This window comes from Chiloscyllium plagiosum, unplaced genomic scaffold (assembly GCF_037043375.1).
Source record: "Chiloscyllium plagiosum isolate Xiang-an unplaced genomic scaffold, Cpla_swu_hap1 HiC_scaffold_6, whole genome shotgun sequence".
NCBI lineage: Eukaryota > Metazoa > Chordata > Chondrichthyes > Orectolobiformes > Hemiscylliidae > Chiloscyllium > Chiloscyllium plagiosum.
This window is the reverse complement of record NW_028270144.1, coordinates 112,900,999-112,925,986: the sequence shown is the minus strand read 5'-3', so window position 1 is coordinate 112,925,986 and position 24,988 is coordinate 112,900,999. Positions and strand designations below refer to the sequence as shown.

The 24,988-nt window shown below is 43.9% G+C and overlaps 1 protein-coding gene across 4 annotated transcripts in view; it reads left to right on the top strand.

Moving 5' to 3' along the window:
• Positions 1 to 24,988, top strand: part of oca2 (oculocutaneous albinism II) — a 546,847-nt gene that overhangs the window by 347,292 nt on the left and 174,567 nt on the right. For all 4 annotated transcript variants that reach the window (XM_043692289.2, XM_087987811.1, XM_043692287.2 and 1 more), the window contains 2 exons: positions 5,589 to 5,721; positions 14,963 to 15,110. In XM_043692289.2, the coding sequence (XP_043548224.1) occupies positions 5,589 to 5,721; positions 14,963 to 15,110 (281 nt within the window). The remainder of the gene's footprint in view (positions 1 to 5,588; positions 5,722 to 14,962; positions 15,111 to 24,988) is intronic.

The following is a 24,988-nucleotide window of genomic DNA, read 5'->3' as shown; positions in this document are numbered from 1 at the left end:
AGGTTTGGTCAGGGTGAATCACCGATCCCAGAGCAGACCTGACCCGGTTGGCGATGGCCTTTGACAAGATTTTGTAGTCTGTATTTAACAGTGAGATTGGTCTCCAATTTCTAATTTCCTCCCTCTCCCCCTTCTGCTTGTAGATGAGGGTGATGATGCCTTTCCTCATGGATTCACTCATGGTACCTGCCCGAAGCATACTGACATACACCTCCAGCAGGTCCTGGCCAATCAAGTCCCAAAGAGCAGAATAGATCTTGACTGGTAAGCCGTCGCTTCCGGGAGTTTTATTCTTTCCAAAGGACTTGAGGGCCTTTGTCAGCTCATCCAGAGATAGCGGCTGGTCCAGCCTCTCCCGTGTTCTGTCGTCTAAGACCTCCGTGATAGAGGACAAGAACGATTGGGAGGCCGCGCTGTCGGTCGGCTTCGCGTCATACAGACTGGCATAGAAGGATTTACTGATCCTCATGATGTCAGCCTGAGATGACGTTACCGAGCCATCTTCGTCCTTCAGGCTGCTGAGCACGGAGCTCTCTTTGTGCACCTTCTGGAAGAAGAAAAGTGAGCACGTCTCGTCCTGCTCCACAGAGCGGACTCTGGACCGGAAGATTATCTTGGAGGCCTCCGAGGCAAAGAGCGAGGCTTGCTGGCCCTTCACCTCCTGGAGGTCCTCCGTGACATCGACCTCCATCATCTGCAGCAGGAGCAGGTTCTGCATACTTTCCTGGAGCTGGGACAGTTTTCCCCGCCTCTCTCTCGCCTTCTGAACACCTTTGAGGATGAAGAACCTCTTGATGTTCCCTTTTACTGTTTCCCACCAGTCTGCTGGGGACTCAGAGAGGGGCTTCACGGTTCTCCAACCTGCGTAGTCCCTCTTGGTGGCCATTCAGTTGAAGAAGATGCAGAGTGTTGGTCACGTCAGCTGCTGCTGGGTTCTGTGGGTCTGAGATTGATATAGTTGGGTTCTGTCCAGCAACATGTCTATCTTATTGATTGTTCAGCACTGACAACCATAACATCCTTCCTGGCTCTCTGCCTGCCCGAAAAGACAAAGATACTGTGAGCCTGTAATTTCTAAACAAAGCAACAATGTGCTTAAAGGTTAGCTACCAATAAAATGTTAATGCATGCAAAGTGCTCGCCACTTACAGTTGAAATTGTCAGCTAGCCATTGGAACCACAAGATTTCTTTCATGACATTGAGAATCTCATTACGTTCTCACTGCATTGTCCCACATTTCTCACTCAAAGGGCTTTTTTAACATGCAGCTGAACCTCACTTCAATTAAAATGTAGTTAACTAATTCAAAGGAAACGATGATGATCCAATTTCAAGGTTTTTGGCCCTGAAACAAAGAGCAAGTTTATTATTTGTTAACCTCAAGAAAAACAATTAGAGTCATAGAGATGTACAGCATGGAAACAGAGCCTTCGGTCTAACTCATCCATGCTGACCAGATATCCTAATTTAATCTAGTCCCACTTGCAATAAAGATGTAACATCAAACTTCTTAATTAGCTTGAGGTTTTGAAGTTCTAAATGACAGTCTGACATAATCTAAGTTACAGCTAAAAACAAACATAGCACCTAAGCAGCTGCAGCATTTTCTTAATTTGAAGCAGTGTCTCAGGCCACTGCATACAAGATAAAATTACTAGAATGCTCTAAAACAAGATAGAAGGAAAGACTTGTATATACTGTATATAATGCCTTTAAAGATGCTGTGACATCCCAAAGTGCTTTATAGCCAATAGAATGCTTTTGAAGTGTAGTCAAGGCTGTAATGTACAAAAGATTTGAATAATTGGAGCGGCACGGTGGCACAGTGGTTAGCACTGCTGCCTCATGGCACCAGAGACCTGGGTTCAATTCCCACCTCAGGCAACTGTCTGTGTGAAGTTTGCACATTCTCCCCGTGTCTGCGTGGGTTTCCTCCGGGTTCTCCGGTTTCCTCCCACAGTCCAAAAATGCGCAGGTTAGGTGAATTGTACATGCTAAATTGCCCGTAGTGTTAGGTGAAGGGATAAGTGTAGGGGTATGGGTCTGGGTAGGTTGCTCTTCGGAAGGTTCGGTGTGGACTTGTTGGGCCAAAGGGCCTGTTTCCACACTGTAAGTAATCTAATCTAATCTAATTCAGTCAATGACCTCTTTTGCATCTGCCATTCATATTTTGGTATTTGTCATTCGTATTTACAATAATTCTTTTAGACTTCAAACTCCTTGCTCCCTGCTCCTTCAGACTACTCTGTTCCTTCCTCACTGGCAACCCCTCCCTTACTCTGGCATCATTATATTCCAGATAATTTTTCAAAAATCATTCATGGGATGTGGCTACACCAGCATTTAATGGCTTTCCATAATATTCCTGGTCAAAGTGCTGATGGCTGTCTTCTTAAAGCACTCCAGTCCTTGTCGTGTAAGGGCACTGACAGTGCAGCAGATAAATGGTGCTGTTCAGAATAGATTTCTAGGATTTGAAAAGGAAATTGATATATTTTCAAGTCATGATGGTGAGTGGCTTGGAGGGGAACTTATGAATAGTAGTGTTTTCCATGTATCTGCTGCCCTTGACTTTCTACGTGGTGGAGGTTGCGGGTTTGGGAGATGCTGTCGAGGGTGCCTTGGTGAGTTGCTGTGGTGTATCTTGTTAGGTGGTACGCATTGCTGCTACTCTGCAATAGTGGTGAAGGGAGTGTATGATGAAGGTAGTGGATGGAGTGGCAATCAAGTGGACTAAGTTGTGGGCGGCACGGAGGCACAGTGGTTAGCACTGCTGCCTCACAGCGCCGGAGACCCGGGTTCAATTCCCGCCTCAGGCGACTGACTGTGTGGAGTTTGCATGTTCTCCCCGTGTCTGCATGGGTTTCCTTCAGGTGCTCCGGTTTCCTCCCACAGTCCAAAGATGTGCAGGTTAGGTGAATTGGCCATGCTAAATTGCACGCAGTGTTAGGTAAGGGGTAAATGTAGGGGTATGGGTGGGTTGCGCTTCGGCGGGTCGGTGTGGACTTGTTGGGCCAAAGGGCCTGTTTCCACACTGTAATGTAATCTAATAAAAAAGTAATCTAATTGTGCTGAAAGGTGTCATGCTTTAAGTTTTGATGGAGCTGCTCCTTCCAGGCATTTGGAGATTATTCCATCCCATTCCTGACTAGTATATAGTGGACTGGCTTTGGAGAGATTGGAGGTGCACAGAATTACTAGTCTCCAAACCACTTTTGTGCCTGCAATATTTATATGACTAGTCGTTTGGTTTCTGGTCAATGGTAACCCCCAGGATGTTGATAGTGGAGGATTCAGTGATGATGATATCATTGAACATCAGGGTCTGATGCTTCAGTTCTCTCTTGTTGGAGATGGTCATTGGAAATTGAGAACAGTTTGAGAGTTACTGTAAATATGAATGACAAATATCAATTTATGATAAACAACTACCAAAGAGGCCACTGAATGATTTTTTTTTCCTGCCTTATAGCCATGACTACACTTCACAAGCGTTCTATTGGCACCTGTGTGGCAAGTTACGTGCCACTTATCAGCCAAGTCTGGAGACAGTCAAGTCTTGCTTCATTTGGACATGGCTTTTTCAGAATCTGAGGAGTGGTGAATGGTGCAAACATTGTGAAATCATCAACGACTATTCCCACGTCTGACCGCCATGACAGAGGCAAAGTCATTAATGACACACCTGAAAATGATTGCACCAAGGAGACCACCCTGGGGAACCCTGGCAGTGAGGTCCTGGAGCTGGGATGGCTGACCCCCCAGTAACCACAACCATCGTCATTTGTGACAGGTGTGACTCCAACCAGCAGAGAACTTTCCACTAATTCTCATTGATTTCAGTTTCAGACCATAAGGCACAGGAGCAGAAATATGGCCGTTCAGCCCAGCGAGTCTGTTCCATCATCAACCATGGCTGAGGTTTCTCAACCTCATTCTTCCGCTTTCTCTCTGTAACCGTTGATCCTCTTGACAATCAAGAACCAATGATAAATATATCCAATGGCCTGGCCATCACAGCCTTCTGTGGCAATGAATTCCATAGATTAACCATTCTCTGGCTGAAGAAATTTCACCTCATCACCATTCTAAAGGGTCTTCCCTTTACTTTAAAGCTGTGCCCTCGGGTCCTCGTTTCTCCTGGTAATGGAAACATCTTCCCAACATCCACTCTGTCCAGGCCGTTCAGTATTGTGTAAATTTCAGTTAGATTCCCCCTCGTCCTTCTAACCTCCATCACAAGTAGACCCAGAGTTCTCAAATGTTCTTCAACTGTTAAGCCTTTCATTCCTGGGATAATTCTCGTGAACCTCCTCTGGACCTGCTCCAGGGCCAGTACATCCTTCCTGAGGTATGGGATTCAAAATTGATCACAATTCTCTACATGTGGTCTGACTAGAGCCTTATAAAGTCTCAGCAGTACATTCCAGCTTTTATGTTCTAGTTCTTTCAAAATAAATGTCAACATTGTATTTTTCTTCCTAACTACTGACTCAACCTATGAGTTTACTCTGAGAGAATCCTGGACTAGGACCCTGGGTCTCTTTGGACTTCAGATTTCTGAATGTTCTTCCCATTTAGAAAATAGTCTATATGTCTATTTTTCCTACCAAAGTGCATGACCTCACATTTTCCCATGTGCTATTCCATCTGCCACTTCTTTGGCAACTCTCCTAACCTGTCCAAATCCTTCTGCAGACTCCCTGCCTCCTCAATGCTACCTGTCCCTCCACCTACCTTAGTATCATCTACAAACTTAGCCAAAATTCCCTCAGTTCCTTCATCTAGATCATTAATGTATAAAATGAAAAGTGTGTTCCCAACACTGAGCCTTGAGAGGAACACCACTAGTCACTGGCTGCCATCCTCAGAAGGACCCTTTTATCCCCACTTTCTGCTTTCTGCCAGACAGCCAGGCTTCTATCCATACTAGCACCTTGCCTCTGACACTACGGGCCCTTATCATACTCAGTAGCCTCCTGTGCAGAACCTTGTCAAAGGGCTTCTGGAAGTGAGTAGATAATATCCATTGGCTCTCCTAGGTCTAAGCTGCTCATTACCTCCTCAAAGAATTCTAACTGATTTTTCAGACATGATCTTCCCTTGATGTAACCATGCTGACTTTGCCTTATTTTACCATACACTTGCAAGTATTCAGAAATCTCATCCTTCACAATGGACTCCAAAATCTTACCAACGATTGAGGTCAGGCTAATCGGTCTGTCATTTCCCATGTTTTGTCTTCCTCCCTTCTCAAACAGGGGAGTTACATTTGAGAGTTTCCAGTCCTCTGGGACCCTCCCTGACACCAGTGAATACTCAGACTCCTTGATGCCACCCTTGGTAAAATGATGCCTTGATGTTAAGGGCAGACACCTTCACTTCACCTCTTTTCATCGCTTTTGTTCATTTTTGCAGCAAACAGAGCACATTGTTCCATACTAAAGGTGCGATCTGAATACAAGAAGTTGTTTTGTTTGGAGCGAGATGCTACAATGAAGGTTCCAGGCATGTCTTGACCACCACCTCCCACCCCCCTCCCCCCACTGGCTGTGTTTTATTCCTCTTGTGCCTCTGTCTCACACAGGGCCTGGATTTTGCTGCATTCACTGGTCACATGTTTGTCGGAATTGTCTTGGTCCTCCTCGTGTCATTTCCCTTCCTGAGACTGCTTTACTGGAACAAAAAGCTGTACAACAAGGAACCAAGCGAGATTGTGGGTGAGTCACTTTAAGATCTTCTGTGCAATTTCTTTTCCTTCTCTTCCTTTTTTTCCTTTCTCTATAGACATGTATAAAATTATGAAAATGAAATAGAAATAGATAGGATGTTTCCACTGGCAGGTGAGACTAGGACAAGAGGGCATGGCCTCAAGCTTAGAGGGAGCAGGTTCAGAACTGAACTGAGAAGGGACTTCTTCACCCAGAGGGTTGTTAATCTATGGAATTCCTTGCCCGGGGAAGTAGTTGATGCTACTTCAGTAATTGCTTTTAAACATTCTTTTCAAAAAAAGTTTCTTTTTTGAAAAGTAAAAAAATTAAGGGTTATGGTGAAAAGGTGGGTAAGTGGAGCTGAGTCCATGAAAAGCTCAGCCATGATCTTACTGAATGGCGGAGCAGGCTCAGAGGGCTGGACGGCCTACTCCTGCTCCTAGTTCTTATGTTCGCTTGCTCCGAGTTTCTAACTGCGAAAGATGGCTCCAGGTATAGTTAGGGTGCAAGACTGTAGAATCTAATCATCATCTAGCAGCTTGCCACATGCTAGCCTAAAGAATGGGTATAGTGCACCATTTATTTAAAGAGTTTGATATAGTTCAGTTGAAACTTTCTTCCTGCCTGGTGTCACCTCCAGCCTGTCGTTAATCCAGAAGTTATTGACTGCATTGGTTTGAGATAATGGCCCAGATGTTTGAAGGTGGAGGGAACTTTTGGATACAGTGTGTGGGGGCTTTGAAGTAAATCTGGGGAATATGGGGCTGTCGAGGATCAGTGTACTGGACCAGACTCTTCACATTTCCCCTGGCCCAGGTTAAGAGGCTAAGAAGGTCTTCCTGAGCAAGTACTGGACATTGTTCTAACTGTGAACATTTGCCCAGATTGGTGGTGCAAATGCTGCCAACTAATACAGGCTCGAACATTCTAGTCATCATGGAGCAATTAAACCAAAAAGTGATCAATAAGCAGTTGCTGTGTGTTATTACCGGGACGACCAATCCCCAGCAGGGAAGTCTGTAAAAGAATCTCCAGGAACAGGTAGTAATGGTGAGAGAGGATGCCGAGCAAGGGAGCTCGAGTAGTTGTGCTGGCATCATCAGTAGGTGGTGACAGCAAAGAAGGACACCTGGAGCCATCGATTTGACCATCTCTGGAAAAAAAAAAGACCCTTTTATTCTATGGGGATATTATAAATAGTTTCTTGTTTGACCTTCATTTTCCTTCATGTCTGTAATGACCCGATGCCTGTGGAATCAAGAATACCTGCTTCATGATCTTTATGATTTGAAGACGCTGGTGTTGGACTGGGGTGTGCAAAGTTAAAAATCACACAACACCAGGTTATAGTCCAACAGGTTTATTTGAAAGCACTAGCTTCCGGAGCGCTCCAAAGGTTAGTGCTTCCAAATAAACCTGTTGGACTATAATCTGGTGTTGAATGATTTTTAACTTCATGATCTTTGTGTATGTTCAAATCTCTTGTTCTAACTGTCAGTGGGATAAAATCTCTTCTCAACTTCATCTTAAGTGGGCATCCCCTTATCTTTAAAGCTCAAAATTCTTTCCCAAGAAGAAGCACCCTTTCCAAATCAGCTTGTCACAACCCCTTTTATGTTTCAGTCATACTGCTTCATACTCCTCTGAACTTTAGGGAGATCAAGCCCAGCCTCTCCATCCTTCCCTCATAAGTTAGGTTGTCTTCTAATTTCTCTAACGACTGTGCAGACTTTCAAGGTCTCCATGTGACAGTGGCTTGAGAAACAGGAAGTGAATCTGTGTCTGGAAGTTGAATGGTGCCCATGGATCCTTGGAGCAGCTACATAGCCGTGCAGCTTAGCGGCAACATTGCTCGTAAGGCAATCTACCCATTCCAGGTGTTAGTCCAGTGAACCTTATCTGAAGTGCTTCCAACCATTTGCATGCGTCCTTCAATAAGGAGACCAATACCTAGTACTTCAGAAGTAGTCTCGCTGATATAATGGGTATAACTGAAGCTTAATCTCCTTCCTTTTGCAACAAATGGTAGACATTAAAGTAGGTAGATTTTCTATTTTCGTTTGTAATTCAAAAGTATTGTTAGAAAAAAAGATTAAAGAAACTTAGATCCTCACACACTGTGGGGCTGAAATTGCAGCTAAAACTGCAGTTATATTATAGTTCTGGACCCTATTTATATCCGCATGTTGAAATGCAGGGCAACAGGTTTCGACTCCTGCAAATTGCATTTCGTTCTATTGAGGACTCCTGAACTCCAGACTAATGAGACCAGCTAAAGTCTGTTCTCACTTCTACCATCTATCACAGATTGTAATAACGTAAATCTGAGCTGTCAAGTGATTTAATTGGGGACACAGTGCCACATTCTAAATACAGGCACAAATGAGAAAATGTACCAGTGCCAGCTAATGCATTCAGATCATTTAAAAAGCTAAATGTTGCTTTCAGGGCTGTAGTTATACTTCAAAAATAGATTGCTGTGCTGCGTTGTATGTTTCCAAGAGAAGACCTAGTTATTAACTTAATGGTAACTCATGGGCTTCTTAAACATCTATGTTGCTATAGCAACAATCCTGTTACTCTGATTGAACTCACGATGAAAAAAACATCAGTTTCATCATGTCTAGGACTTTCTGGAACTTAATTTTGTCCTTTATGTCTGTGTGACCGGTAGCATGCTGCATCAGTACATTAATGAGAGAGTTTTCTCAAATTGTCTAGACAAAAGCTAAATTGCATCCAAGGTGAAAAATGATCTTTCACTCTGCATCTATAAATACCTTGATGAGTGTACAGTCTAATGAATACGACAGACCTATCATCTAAAGTACAAAGCTAGAATTTCTGCCCTTTGAGTGTGGATTGATAGAATATGTACTCTTGTGTTTAGTCAGTTATTTGCATGAATTATCGAGTTCAGGATTAATGAAGTCTTGCTACAATTGTGTAGGAGCCTGGTTAGACTGCACCTGAGAAGTGTTGGTCTCCTTATCTCAGGAAAGGTAGACCGTATTGCTCTGAAGGGAGAGTAACAAAGCTTCACTGGCCTTGTGCCCAGGATGCTGGGGCTGTCCTATGAAGAATTTGGACAACGGTATGTGTATCTTCTGTAGACTACTCTAGCACGAGAAGTGGTTTTGTTGAATCCTTCAAAATGCTTAAAGGGATAGAATGGGTAGATGCAGGTAAGCTGTTTCCGCTGGTTGAAGAGTTGAGAATCAGGGGTCACACTTAAAAAACAACGGGGATACCACTAAGGCTCGAGACAAGGACAAGTCTCTTTATTTAGGGGGTGATAAATCTTTGGAATTCAGTACCTGGGAGGGCTATGGAAGCTCAGCTTTGAGCATATTTAAAGTAGAGGTTGATATATTTTTGATTATTAATGCCCTCAATTGTTCAGGGGATAGTGTGGATAAAAGGCATTGAAGTTTTCAATCAGTCATGATCATATTAAATGGCAGAGCAGGCTTAATGGCCTGAATAGCCTCTTCCTACATTCCTGTATCTCTGTGAGACCACTGCTGTTATATTGAAAAAAAAAACAGAGCAACCATTTTACATGGAGGTGAATCAACAGTGAATTGTTTTTGCAGACATTGGTGGAAGGATAATCTTACGTTAGAGCACCTCTCATCAAGTGGGGTGGCATAGTGGCTAGCACTGCTGCCTCACAGCACCAGGCACCTGGGTTTGATTTCAGCATCAGATAACTGTCTGTGTGGAGTGTACTCGTTCACTCCCTGTCTGCATGGGTTTCCACCGGGTGCTCCGGTTTCATCCCACAGTGCAAAGATGTGCAGGTCAGGTGGATTTATCATGCTAACTTACCCTTAGCATTCAGGGATGTGTAGGTTTAGTGGGTTAGCCATAGGAAATGCAGGGTTACAGGGATAGGGCACGGGGGGTAGGTCTGCGTGGAATGGCCTTCAGAGGGTTAGTGTGGACTTGATGGGATGAACAGGGTTTAGATCAGAGTGGTGCTGGAAAAGCACAGCAGGTCAGGCAGCATCCGACGAGCAGGAAAATCGATGTTTCGGGCAAAAGCCCCTGATCAGGAATTGATGGGCTGAATACCCTGCTTCCACACTGTGGGGATTCCATGTGGTGCGTTGAGCTACAATTGCATTTGACTATTAGCTTGGAATATTTCTGAAGCCTCTGGCTGGTGTTGGGTGGGGACTGAAAGCCATAACCTTCTGAATCAGAGGGAGCAGTGCTACTATTTGTGCTAAACCTCTTAAACTTTGTAATCAAATAGGGGTCAGATGGAATTGGAGGGCATTTTAACTGCTCTTCAAGCTGAGAGAAATGATTTCTCAGGCTTGAATCTTTTTGGTTTTGGTAATCTTGCCTTCAGTAGCATTGTGACAGCTGCTGTTACAAACTACCTCCGAAGGATTGAAAATGATCTTCTAAAAACTGATGGTATAAATCATATTTTAAATGCACCTCCACCTGGACTGTCCTGGACATTTGCATCAATGTGATTACTTTTCAATTGACTTTTCAATAAAGGTCAAACAAAAAGTCTGCCGTGAGAATATGAATTTATTTTCACTTCATTTGATCCAAAGTTATCTTCCTATCTGCACTGGAGCTGTTTGTGAAATGTCACGAATCCTTGAAGTGGTATTTAAGAAGTCATCATGATCGACTTTGCCTCCGTGATTTTCAATTTGCAATTCTACAATTATCTTAGTAAACAATTCCAAAGGAAACACAGCACTAGAGATAGAGGGGCATCTAGTTCTACAGTTATTTTTGAATAATCAAGTCTAATCTTTGAAAACAGAGTAATCCTATTCTTTGGATCCATTGATCACCATGCAACAAATTAATCTGATTGTGTGAATATCGCACAGTACCCTTGGATGGTTCTGAAAGCAGTACATATTAGTAATTTTCAATCTTTCATTGCTATGGTGACAAGTTTTTGAAATATACACTGCAAATATTGGAAAACCTGCAAACTACATTTTACATCACAAAATAAAACTATTCAATAATATAACTCCATCCGACTTGAAGTGTTTTCAAGGTCTTGGATGGCTGCAGTGGAGATTTATCCAAGCATCTACTAGGAATGAGAAATATGTCTTTATTTCAGTCTGGGCAGGCGGCTAGACTTGGTAATTAAAAATACATTATTTTATGTTTCATTAAAAGGTGCAGACAGTACAAGAGGAGGGAGGTTAGTATGCTGTTGCTGGTTAGATCTCTTTTGGAGTACTGTGTACAGACCTAGGAACCATGCTTTATGAAGGAGATTAATGCATTGGAGAGAGTGCAGGAAAGATTTACAAGAATGGTGCATGGGCTGAGACATTTCACTTAGGAGGATTAGTTAGAGAAGTTCAGCTGTTTCCCTTCGAGATTATAAGGCTGAGTGGAGATTTAAGAAGTGTTTTCAAAATTTAACAATATATCTTTTTATTTTTCTATATTTTTTGATTATGGATTGAAATGGGAAAAGAACTGTTTTAAAAATGATAAGTTGATGAAGGATTGCTGCACTTTGAAAGCAAGTAACCTGATTCGTAAGTAGTGTTTATACAGCTGCATGGTTGAGTGGAAGTGGTTTGCAGACGAACTGGAACTGCCGGGTGTGTATGAATGACTCTTTAGCTGGCAACAAGTAGCTGATTGGTCTGTGGATGATTGATCAACTATTGATGATGACGCCATTCTGCCTGTCAGTAACTATGTATTTGGTTCCAAGACAGCTGAATAGCTTGGTGGGGGGGGGGGGGGAATATTTTGGCAAAAACCATCCAATATCTGGAGGAGAAGGAACTGTTTTTGACCTGCACCAAGTCAGGCCTGAAGGTAGCCTGTTTATTTCCCTTTACCAGTTGCTTTATTATGTGACTTTTAAATAATATCAAAGACCTTTACAAACATGAACTAGTTACCCCGTGCCTCCTGCAAATCGAGTGAAAGCATCTGGAGAAGGAAGATCAAGAAACAGTGTCCTGGTCGACAAAAAGAATCATCTCAGCAAACACTATGGACAAGGACCATGGAACTGCTTACCCAGCCTTTTCTTCTACTCTGAACACCTACGTATTTTTCCGTCTGTTTGTCTACCTGTATATATGTGTCGATAAGAGGGTTCGAGTTTTACAGAGTAATTAAATGCTGATTGATGTTTAATTGTTTGTCTGAAGCTAGAACCTATTTATTTCTAGGAGGTAGTGAGGACTGCAGTTGCTGGAGAGTTTGAGTAGATAGAGTGAGGTAATTAAAAAAAAGCACAGGATGAAGGGTCCTTCTCAAAATGTCGAGTCTCCTGCTCCTCAGATGTTGCCTGATCTGCTGTGATTGCGCCACACTCTATCGACTCTGTGTATTTCTAATAAATAATCATTATTGTTAAGTATGGAAATCTGGTCTGTGCTTTCTGTCAACATGTGCCTAAAACTATAATTAGTGAACTCCGCCTGCTGTTAAAATGTTTTAAAGGTGTTGATGACTCTGGAATGGCAGGGTTTAATTTCCAGTGCACTGCCCCAGTGAGAAACAACACATGAGGGATCTAGACAGAGCAACAGTTCAGAAGAGGATTGAGGACCAAAGGGCACAGCTTAAGAAAGGTCGAGAGTGTGGTGCTGGAAAAGCGCAGCAGGTCAGGCAGCATCCGAGGAGCAGGAGAATCGACGTTTCGGGCATAAGACCTTCCTCATTCCTGATGAAGGGCGTATACCCGAAATGTCGATTCTTCTGCTCCTCAGATGCTGCCTGACCTGCTGTGCTTTTCCAGCACCACACTCTCGACTCTGATCTCCAGCATCTGTAGTACTCACATTCTCACAGCTTAAGAAGGGCATGGATAGGGTGAATTGCCAAGGCCTTTCCCCCAAGGATAGGGGAATCCAAACTAGTGGGCATAGGTTTAAGGTGAGAGGGGAAAGATTTAAAAGGGACCTGAGGGGCAACTTTTTCACACAGAGGGTGTGCATGCATGGAATGAGCTGCCAAAGGAAGTGGCGGAGGCTGGTAGAATTATAACATTTAAAAGGCATCCGGATAGACACATGAATAGGAAGGGTTTAGAACGTATGGGCCAAATCCTGGCAAATGGGAGTAGATTAATTTAGGATAATTGGTTGACATGGACGAGTTGGACCAGAAGATCTGATTCCATTTTGTACATCTCTATGACTTTAAGTGTTTTGCCAAAGAAGCAAAAGTGAGGTTTCAAAAATGTTTTCCTTACAACAAGTAGTAAGGAAATGTGGTGGAGACTGATTCAACTGAGGTATTTAAGAGGACACTGGTTATTTCACGGAAATATTGCGCAAGGTTTAAGTGAAAAGCCAGGAGATTGGTGCAAAGTCAATATGCTCAAAGAGGAGCCAAATGGCCTGTAATTGGCACTGTAACAGCTCTGTGGTCTGTGGAGAAACTGAGATTGTTTTCCTGATATCATTGAAGGTGATTGAATTAATGCAATTAAAATTACACAAGAATAGAAAAAAAAAGACAGTATTTTCATTGGTGGAAAAGGTGGTAACCAGAGAAACAGGATTAAAGTAGTACAAAAGCAACCAGGGAGGATTTTTATTTTACAAGGAACTGGTGCAGGCCTGAGTACAATGGACAAGGCAGTAATCTCATGCTGTTGTATAATGGTCTGAAAGGTTCTGTCAGGGTTAGTACTGTACTCAGTGCAGTAAGTGCATCCCACTATGATGGGACCATGAGGATTTGGTCAGAGGAACTTCTAGGAAAACAGACCTTAAGCCTGTGTGCACTTATCAGGCTCTGTTTCCAAACTTTGGTATCTTCTGCCCAAAGGAAGAGAGTATTACTGAGGTGGGAGGGGTCTTTGATTATGTTGGCAGCTTTCCCAAGGCAGTGGGAAGTATGGACGGAGTCAATGGATGGAAGGCTGGTTTGCGTGATGGACTGGGCTGTGCTCACAGCTCTCTGTAATTTATCGCAGTCTTGGGCAGAGGAATTGCCAGTCCAAGCTGTGAGGCATCTGGATAGGATGCTTTCCGTGGTGCATCCATAAAAATTGCTAAGAGTTGTATTGTTTCCTTTCTATCCCAAAAAGACCCCTTACAAATGAAATTATCTTAAATTAGTCATACCAGATGATCATTCAGGTGTTGCTAAATGAGAAAATAATGGGCAGCATGGTGGCTCAGTGGTTAGCAATGCAGCCTCACAGCGCCAGGGACCCGGGTTCGATTCCAGCCTTGGACCACTGTCTGTGTGGAGTTTGCACATTCTCCCCGTGTCTGCATGGATTTCCTCTGGGAGCTCCGATTTCCTCCTACAGTCTAAAGATGTGCAGGTCAGGTGAATTAGCCATGCTAAAATTGCCAATTGTGTTAGGTTTATTAGTCAGGGGTAAATATAAGATAGGGGAATGGGTTTGGATGGATTACTCTTCGGAGGGTCGGTGTGGACTTGTTTGGCCGAAGGACCTGTTTCCACACAGTAGGGAATCTAATCTAACCTGGGAATTTGGTCACTTTAGCTGCTGGGTTTTACTGTAAACCACTCCATTTCAAAAACCAGGTGAAGAGCAAAGCTTGTAAAGATTGGGTGAAAAGACTAGACAAATCTAACAGCAATTATTCTCTGATGTCAAACTTGTCTTTTCTGGTGCAAATTCAGAAGAAGAGTTCAATAGGTTTGAAGTCCTGGAAAAACCCTTAGTTCTAGATCTATTTTTTTTGGCGGGGGGAGATGTGTTGTACTGCTATGAATGGTGATAGATTAGTTGGGGAATGGGGGCAGATGTTGGCTGTTTTGCAATGCAGAGGGAAGTCAACAGTGTGGGTTCAATTCCTGCATTGGCTGAAGTTACTATGAAGGTCCTCCTTCTCAACCTCTCCCCTTGCCAGAGGCGTGGTCACCCTCAGGTTAAGCCACCACCAGTCATATCCCTCAAATCAGACCCAATGATAGAACAATGGAGACTTTACCTTTATTTTTACAATTGGTGATCTTGTGGTGAAGTGGTATGAATCCTAGGCCAGGATATGTGTGTGTGGAAGCCGTGTTTATAACGTAGCCAACGTGATTGGCTGTCAGCCTGTAAATCCTTCCACCATGTCTGCAGAGGCCATGACAAGTCACTGCAGGACTTTCCTTGGAAGTGTGGGCCAAACAAATGAGGTCCATGCCAACCCTTGGAAAAGAGGGTGGGAGAAAAGACAGACAGATGTTGGTAACAAAAGATCATGCCAGTCTATTTAACCTTCTCATTTTGTTGTTCTTTCCACCTCCCCAGAGCTGAAGCATGAGATTCACGTTTGGAGACTAACAGCTCAGCGCATTAACCCTGCCAGTCGGGAGGAGACTGCAGTGAAGTGCCTGCTCATGCAGAAGGTGCTCAATCTGGAGAACGTGCTCCGGAAAAAGCTTAGGACCTTTCAAAGGTTAGTTTTTTTTTATTTGCTCGTTGCTGTTTTAGCTTTGTTGGCGAACCTGCAGAATTGCAAATAAATGATAATCTATGTTATGCTCACTTGGGGTGCCCAGTGGGACTCTTTTTAACTTCAGGAGGCCTGTCGACTTGAAGTGACTTTTTGGATGACTTACTGCTTTGCATTTAAATACAATTGGTTTATGCTCCATTTACAATCTCTGCTCTGTAGCTCCCACAGCAATTTGTCCGATGTCTGTTAGTTGTGTCAAGTTTCACACTGATGCAATTCTCACCGTGTTATGTGTTATGGTAGCAAGGAAGAAGAGTTGGCACACACCAGCTGGCACTGTTTGTGAACTGCATCGAGAGTCTGTTTATTAAACTCTGGCAATCTTTTGGATGTGACTAATTGTTTTGAAATAATCAAAATGTAAAAGTATTTCAATAATTTTTCAGTTTGGAGCAGTGTTGCTGCTAGAAGCTGCATCTCTCAGTTTTTAAAAATTCATTGATGAGATGTGGGCTTTGCTGGATAGGTGAGCAATTATTGCTAGTCCTTAACTGCCCATGGGAAGGTGGTATCTACTGAATTGCTGCAGTCCTTAAGGTGTAGATGTACCCACAGAACTGTTTGGAAGAGAATTCCTGGATTTTGACCCAGTCACACTGAAGGAACAGTGATATAGACTCAAGTCCAGATGATGTGTGGCTTCGAGGGTTAACCTGCTGGTAGTGAGGCTTCCATCCAACTGCTGCCCTCGCTCTTCAAGATGGTCAAGGTCATGGGTTTGGAAGATAACTTCAAAAGAAACTTTGGTGGCCCTGAATGCACACGATTACTAGAGTGTGTCATTCAAAAGGGTGACTGTTGCTTCACCTGTCTGAACAATAGCAGGTAAAAACAATGACTGCAGATGCTGGAAACCAGATCTGGATTAGTGGTGCTGGAAGAGCATAGCAGTTCAGGCAGCATCCAAGGAGCAGCGAAATCGACGTTTCGGGCAATAGCCCTTCATCAGGAATAAAGGCAGTGAGCCTGAAGCGTGGAGAGATAAGCTAGAGGAGGGTGGGGGTAGGGAGAAAATAGCATAGAGTACAATAGGTGAGTGGGGGAGGGGATGAAGGTGATAGGTCAGGGAGGAGAGGGTGGAGTGGATAGGTGGAAAAGAAGCTAGGCAGGTAGGACAAGTCCGGACAAGTCATGGGGACAGTGCTGAGCTAGAAGTTTGGAACTAGGGTGAGGTGGGGGAAGGGGAAATGAGGAAACTGTTGAAGTCCTGGGGTTGAAGTGTTCCGAGGCGGAAGATGAGGCGTTCTTCCTCCAGGCGTCTGGTGGTGAGGGAGCGGCAGTGAAGGAGGTTAGGTGCCGGCGCATTGCTGCGAGCGTGGAGCGGAGGATCTTGAAGGAGAACTGTCGCTGGTGTTTTTGAATCTGTAGTCTGTACTGTTTGTCCTGTTCGGGTCCGAACTCTGCTGGTTTAAAGGTGGTCCGGAGTCCGTGTGGGATGAGTTGGTTATGGAGGCAGGCACTGAGGAAGCAAATGTGGCTGTGGTAGCGAGTTTGTTTCACGACATGGTTGAAGAGCTTCAGGGCAGAGGAAATGACCTGAGAGTTGCAGTGAGAGAGGGACTCCCTGAGATTCTTGTAGAGAGAGGAGGAAAATTTCTTCAAGGCAGGAAAGCAATCTACCAGTGCAGGCAGTCTTTTGGTTTTTGAGACACATCCTGACACATACTCAATGCTCAACAATATAACAAATTTAAATCGGTGCCGTTGTCTTGTGAAAAAAATCAATCCGAGCTCTTGGCAAAGTACAGAGATGAAGATGGAGTGAGAGAAGAAATAATTGGTGGGGTTCAAGGGTTGGGAAGCAGTTTCTGAGCCAGAGAAAGAAAAAGGAGACCAGTGCAACAAGGAAGGCAAATGGTCTGAACTGGGATGAGAATTCCAGCCAGTGGAGAGGCCAATACATCTGCCTCAGAGGATGGAGAAGCAGGAAACAAAGCAATGGCCCAGACTGGAAAGGACAGAGTAAAAACCGAAAGAACTGCGGATGCTGGAAATCGGAAACAAAAACAGAGGCTGCTGGAAAAGCTCAGCAGGTCTGGCAGCATCTGTGGAGAGAAGTCAAAGTTACCAAATTGGGCTCTGTGACTCCTCTGAACAGAACGGAGGCTGGGACAGATGGCCGGGGTAGGTTGGGGGCTGGTGGAGGGAGGAGAGAGAGAGTGAGTGGGGGGGGGGGGTTGGATGTGATGAGTAGAGGAACTGTAACATGAAGCATTAGTAAATGTTATGCTAATAGCTCGAGTCCATCATCATTTATGTCAGACCAGGTGGAACTGGGACCTGTGGGAAGAAGGTTTGATGGGAGGTGTACTTAACTATGTCTCTGTAGGGGGTGCACATAATTAATATATGTTCATTACTTTGCCCTAGTTTGGTTTCCAACCCTCATCTGTTAAAAGCACCGAGAACCCATTGCGATATTTATACAGAGTAGGCCATTCACTCATCAGATTGCCTGTGCCATTCAACAAAGTCATTACTGGTCTCTATCCTAACTCCCATTGGCTCCGTATTCCTTACTGCCCTGAGTATTTAAAGAAAGCTATTTATTTCTGATTTACGATTATTAATGCAGCTGGTAACTATGTAAGCATCCTTAATTTGGGATAAAGCTCAAGAGTCCAAAAAACTGGGTTAGCAAAAGGATGGTCGAAGATTGGCACATCACGAATCAGTCTGTAATGTTGTCAACGAGTAGGTAAGGGTGGCAGCAAGCTCAGTGCATAGGATTATAGGAAATTGACAAACCAAAAAACGTCACACATCATGAAGGCAAGGGACAATTCTCACCCACAAGCAGTAACCATGATCAGAAAGAAAATCCTGGACAATCCATCTCTGAACTTTTTAAAATCAAAATATACTTTACTCATAAAATGTGTAAAAGTATATTTCAAAAACGTTTTGACCTAAAAGTTACAGAAGATACAATAAATTTCAACTTTTCTCCTTATGCATATTCCATTCTTTGTGGTCTCGATACAGTGATGATGCCCCTCGTATTTACGGTGTAAATTTTATGTTAGGCATACAGTTCTCATGCAAAACATTTCAAATGAAAATGTTAAAATACAGAAGAAATACACTTTTCTCCATGCCCCATGCTTTTCTCTCAGGTGCCTCCATGTCGTTTCAATGCCCTTGGCATTTACAGACCACATTCCATGTCAGGCATACAGTACTAGGGGTACAACAAACACCAGCTCCTCAATGTTCTGTGGCTAAAAGGTTTTATACAGTGACCTGAATGCCTTGGACAATGAAAACCCCTCCAGGAGATCAGAGGGACCACATGTGGGACATAGTTAAGAATCTTTTGCTCGTTATAATTATCATCACTGCAGCAGTAAGTTTGTCAGAATCACGAGTGGGAAGCCAGGGTGATTTTTTTTTTGTTTTTCCTTTCCTCCCCATTAAACTGAGGCTTTGATGCCAAGCAGAACACTCTGAACAATCATCCTGGTTATCAACTAACTAGTCACAGTCTGGGATTTGAACCTGCAGCCTTCTGGTGGGTGTTGTTTAATGCTCCACCATCTGGTGCTTTTAGACACTAAGCCATCAGACTTTCAACTACACTTTAATTGTATCATCAAAGAGAATTTGAGATGCTTAAATCATTAACTCAAAAGGAGCCAACTGGGTTTAAAAGAAGCAACCTCTGTTACAGACACTGGGGACTGAATTCTACAACATTTTGACAGAGTGTCAATTTTAGGGAGTTTTATGCAGGGTTTCCCTCTGCAAGCCCTGGAGACATTTCTCTCTGAACTTTCCACTGTGCACCTCATTAACTATGCATTCTGTCTCCATGGCAACATTCTGGCAAAATCTTGCAGCCAGCAGAGGTGAAGATAACAAACAGAGCTCTGGGATCTTGCAGGGATCATGTCACAAGGTTTATATTTAAACCCCAGCTGCAGACAACCTCAAACTCTGTAGGCCAGGAACTGTTCTGAGCTTACTGATGTTCACAATTCCACGTGGTATGGCTGACAGAGGCAAGTTAGCACCCTGCTTTGCCTGAAGCAACCTGGAGACCTTGGTAGATGGTATGATGGAGAGGTGGGCCATGTCTTTGCCCCAGGCCGATAAAGAAAGACCATCGCAGCATATGCTGTCAGACCACCCAGACCAGAGAGTTGTCCACAGTCTAGAGGAATGCACTGAAATGCAACAGAGAGCTCTGCACTCTACCAGGGTGAGTGCCACCATATTCTCTGCCATTTTGCACTCACCCTAATTCCAGTACTGCACCACCTAACATCAATGCTCATGGTCTACCACTGTTCAATGGTCAACATCAATGCTATCTCCACTGCAACAGTCACATCATTTAACCATACACTCTTCATGAACAATTCAGAGACTGAATATATCTAATTTCTATCCTTGTGGACTTTCCACTTACTTCTGTTTTCTGTGTTCTGTCAATAATACTTCCTGTGACTAGTAATTAACAAACTCACCCTTGGTTAACGAAAGAAAGGCTGGTTAACTTGGCTCATTACAAAACTGATATTCATTTGGGTCTGGGAAAATGGTGTCCTCAAGGAAGGGATTTAAAAAATAATTAATCTTATTGCAATCAACCCATGGGGGCAGGTGCATAGAGAAGGGAGCCAGTTCGTTGCTGCTCACCTGGAGACTTAACAATTTTGGGTGTCCTGTCTGGAACCCTAGTGAATTGTGGAGCCTCACCCAGGGTCTGGACATGAGCATAGCCAGTGCTCCCCCTTTTAGATCTTGTCCTGGAGCACACTTGAGCAAGGAGGAGAAAGTGAGGACTGCAGATGCTGGAGATCAGAGTCGAGAGTGTGGTGCTGGAAAATCACCCCCAGCCAGTCGGGCAGCATCTGAGGAACAGGAGAGTCGACATTTCAGGCATAAGCCCTTTATCAGGAGTGCACACTTGGAAGAGGTCAGGTGCCCTTTGGAATCTTTTGAGGGGGGCACATAGTGGCTCCAGGGTTAGCACTGCTGCCTCACAGCACCAGGGATCCAGGTTTGATTCTAGCCTTGGATGGCTGTCTATGCAGAGTCTGCACTTTCTCCCTCTGTCTGTGTGGGTTTCCTCCAGGTGGTCCAGTTGCCTCCCACTGTCCAAAGCTATGCAGGTTAGGTGAATTGGCCACGCTAAATTGCTCATACTGACCGGGAATGTTTAGACTTGGTGGATTATCCATAGTAAATATGGGGTTATGGTGATGGGAGTGGGTCGGATACTCTTCAGAGGATTGGTGTTGACTGGATGAGCAGACTGGCCTCTTTCTGCACTGTAGGGATTCTACAATTAACTTCAGGAAAACAAAACAAAAAAGAAATCAGGGCCACTGTTGGATCCTGCTAAAAGTCAAAATAAATTTGTGTAAAAAGTGCATAAACTCATTACTCTCCAATTCATTAGGAGCTGTCAATATATTTGTTGGAATCCCATATCAAAACAATCAGAAGCCTCCATCAAAGAAACCTGTAAAATGTCAAGAGGACATGCCAAAGTGACCTGTAAAAAACAGCAAGAAAAGCTGCCAATGAACCTGTCTAAAAGGATCAAGAGGGCCGATCAAAATTAACTGTAATAGTGTCAGGCAGCCCTTTCAAGATGTTCAAAATTCCGACACTTTAAACCTTTGAAACAAAATACCCAGTGGGTTTAAAAAACCAGTTGCTGACCATTCGGCTAGCTTTTTATGCTAAGAATTCTTCCTGAATTAAACTTTCATCACCTGCCATGGTTGGACTCAAACCCATGTCCCCAGAACATTACACTGGGTTCTCGATTACTTGTCCAGTAATGTTACAACTACACCAGAGCCTCCACTGATAGTATTTTCTGGGTCTGTAGATTGTGAAGGAGCAAAAATGGCCTTTGCAGTGATATGTACTTCTTGTCAGATGTGGGAGTTTAAAGAGAGTTTAAGGGTTACTGTGGATTATATCTGCCATAAGTGCTGTTGGATGCGAACCTTCTCAGATCGAATGCATCGATTGGAGAGACAGATAGAAGCGATGAGGAGTTTGTAACAGCAACAGCATGTGATGGATGGCACTTATAAGAAGGGGGGAAAGTCTCAGATACAGTCACATAGATGGGTTAACTCCAGGAAGGGTGAGAGAGGTCAGCACCTAGGGCAGGAGTCTTTTGTGGATATACCCATTTCAAACAGGTATGCTGTTTTGGAAAATGTAGGGGGTGATGGATTCTCAGGGGAACGTAACACAAACAGCCAAGCTTCTGGTATTGAGACTGGCTCTAATGCAACAAGGGGTATGTGGGCTTCCAAGAGATCAATTGTGTTAGAGGATTCTATAGTCCAAGGAATAGACAGACGTTTTTGTGGCCAGCAGAGAAAAAGCAGAATGGTGTGTTGTTTCCCTGGTGCCAGGATCAAGGATGTCTCAGAGAGGGTGCAGAATGTTCTCACGGAGGAGAGGGGCCAGCAAGAGGTCATTGTCCACTTTGGAACCAACGACATTGGAAGGGGAAAGGTTGAAATTCTGAAGGGAGATTACAGAGAGTTCGGCAGAAATTTAAAAGGGAGGTCCTCAAGGGTAGTAATATCTGGATTACTCCCAGTGCTACAAGCTAGTGAGGGCAGGAATAGGAGGATAGAGCAGATGAATGCATGGCTGAGGAGCTGGTGTATGGGAGAAGGATTCACATTTTTGGATCATTGGAATCTCTTTTGGGGTAGAAGTGACCTGTACAAGAAGGACGGATTGCACCAAATTGGAAGGTGACTAATATACTGGCAGGGAGATTTGCTAGAACTGCTGAGGAGGATTTAAACTAATATGGTGGGGGTGTGGGACCCAGGGAGCTAGTGAGGAAAGAGATCAATCTGAGACGGGTACAGCTGAGAACAGAAGTGAGTCAAACAGTCAGGGCAGGCAGGGACAAGGTAGGACTAATAAATTAACCTGCATTTATTTCAATGCAAGGGGCCTAACAGGGAAGGCAGATGAACTCAGGGCATGGTTAGGAACATGGGACTGGGATATCATAGCACTTACGGAAACATAGCTTAGGGATGGGCAGGACTGGCAGCTTAATGTTCCAGGATAGAACATAGAACATAGAAGAATACAGCGCAGTACAGGCCCTTCGGCCCTCGATGTTGCGCCGATCCAAGCCCACCTAACCTACACTAGCCCACTATTCTCCATATGCCTATCCAATGCCCGCTTAAATGCCCATAATGAGGGAGAGTCCACCACTGCTACTGGCAGGGCATTCCATGAACTCACGACTCGCTGAGTAAAGAACCTACCCCTAACATCTGTCCTATACCTACCCCCCCTTAATTTAAAGCTATGCCCCCTTGTAATAGCTGACTCCATACGTGGAAAAAGATTCTCACTGTCGACCCTATCTAAACCCCTAATCATCTTGTACACCTCTATCAAGTCACCCCTAAACCTTCTTTTCTCCAATGAAAACAACCCCAAGTGCCTCAGCCTTTCCTCATACGATCTTTCTACCATACCAGGCAACATCCTGGTAAACCTCCTCTGCACCCATTCCAGTGCCTCCACATCCTTCCTATAGTATGGCGACCAAAACTGCACACAATACTCCAGATGCGGCCGCACCAGAGTCTTATACAACTGCAACATGACCTCAGTACTCCGGAACTCAATTCCTCTACCAATAAAAGCCAGTACGCCATATGCCTTCTTCACCGCACTATTTACCTGGGTGGCAACTTTCAAAGATCTGTGTACATGAACACCAAGATCCCTCTGCTCATCCACACTACCAAGTATCCGACCATTAGCCCAGTACCCCATCTTTTTGTTACTCTTACCAAAGTGAATCACCTCACCCTTAGCTACATTGAACTCGATTTGCCACCTTTCTGCCCAGTTCTGCAGCTTATCTATATCCCGCTGTAACCTGACACATCCTTCCTCACTGTCTACAACTCCTCCGACTTTCGTATCATCCGCAAACTTGCTCACCCAACCTTCGAACCCCTCCTCCAGGTCATTTATAAAAATGACAAACAGCAATGGTCCCAAAACAGATCCTTGCGGAACACCGCTAGTGACGGCAGTCCAAGATGAACCTTTGCCATCAACTACTACCCTCTGTCTTCTTCCAGCCAGCCAACCCCTAATCCAAACCTCTAACTCACCCTCAATGCCATACCTCCGTATTTTTTGCAGTAGTCTACCATTGGGAACCTTATCAAACGCCTTACTAAAATCCATAAACACCACATCTACCGCTTTCCCCTCGTCCACCTCCTAATGCTACAGGAAGGATAGAAAGGGAGGCAAGGGAGGGGAGTGGCATTTTTGATAAGGGATAGCATTACAGGTGTGCTGAGGGAGGATATTCCCAGAAATACATCCAGGGAAGTTATTTGGGTGGAACTGAGAAATAAGAAAGGGATGATCACCTTATTTGGATTGTATTAAAGACCCCCCAATAGTCAGAGGGAAATTAAGAAACAAACTTGTAAGGAGATCTCAGCTATCTGTAAGAGTAATAGGGTAGTTATGGTAGGGGATTTTAACTTTCCAAACATCAACTGGGACTGCCATAGTGTTAAAGGTTTAGATGGAGAGGAATTTCTTAAGTGGGTACAAGACAATTTTCTGATTCAGTATGTAGATGTACCTACTAGAGAAGGTGCAAAACCTTAACTACTCTTGGGAAATAAGGCAGGGCAGGTGACTGAGGTGTCAGTGGAAGAGCACTTTGGGGCCACCGACCATAATTCTATTCATTTTAAAATAGTGATGGAAAAGGATAGATCAGATCTAAAAGTTGAAGTTCTAAATTGGAGAAAGGCCAATTTTGACGGTATTAGGCAAGAACTTTTGAAAGCTGATTGGAGGCAGATGTTCGCAGGTAAAGGGACGGCTGGAAAATGGGAAGCCTTCAGAAATGAGATAACAAGAATCCAGAGAAAGTATGTTCCTGTCATGGTGAAAGGGAAGGCTGGTAGGTATATGGAATGCTGGATGACTAAAGAAATTGAGGGTTTGGTTAAGAAAAAGAAGGAAGCATATGTCAGGTATAGATAGGATAGATTGAGTGAATCCTTAGAAAAGTATAAAGAAAGTAGGAGTATACTTAAGAGGGAAATCAGGAGGGCAAAACAGGGACATGAGTTAGCTTTGGCAAATAGAATTAAGGAGAATCCAAAGGATTTTTACAAATATATTAAGGACAAAAGGGTAACAAGGGAGAGAATAGGGCCTCTCAAAGATCAGCAAGGTGGCCTTTGTGGGGAGCCACAGAAAATGAGGGAGATACTAAATGAATATTTTGCATCAGTACTTACTGTGGAAAAGGATATGGAAGATATAGACTGTAGGGAAATAGATGGTGACATCTTGCAAAATGTCCAGATTACAGAGGAGGAAGTGCTGGATGTCTTGAAATGATTAAAAGTGGATGAATCCCCAGGACCTGATCAGGTGTACCCGAGAACTCTGTGGGAAACTAGAGAGGTGATTGCTGGGCCTCTTGCTGAGATCGTTATATCATAGATAGTCACAGGTGAGGTGCCGGAAGACTGGAGGTTGGCAAACGTTGCGCCTCTGTTTAAGAAGGGCAGTAAAGACAAGCCAGGGAACTATGGACCAGTGAGCATTTCCTCGGTGGTGGGCAAGTTATTGGAGGGAATCCTGAGGGACAGGATGTACATGTATTTGGAAAGGCAAGGACTGATTCGGGATAGTCAACATGGCTTTGTGTGTGGGAAATCATGTCTCACAAACCTGATTGAGTTTTTTGAAGACGTAACAAAGAAGATTGATGAGGGCAGAGCGGTAGATGTGATCTATATGGACTTCAGTAAGGC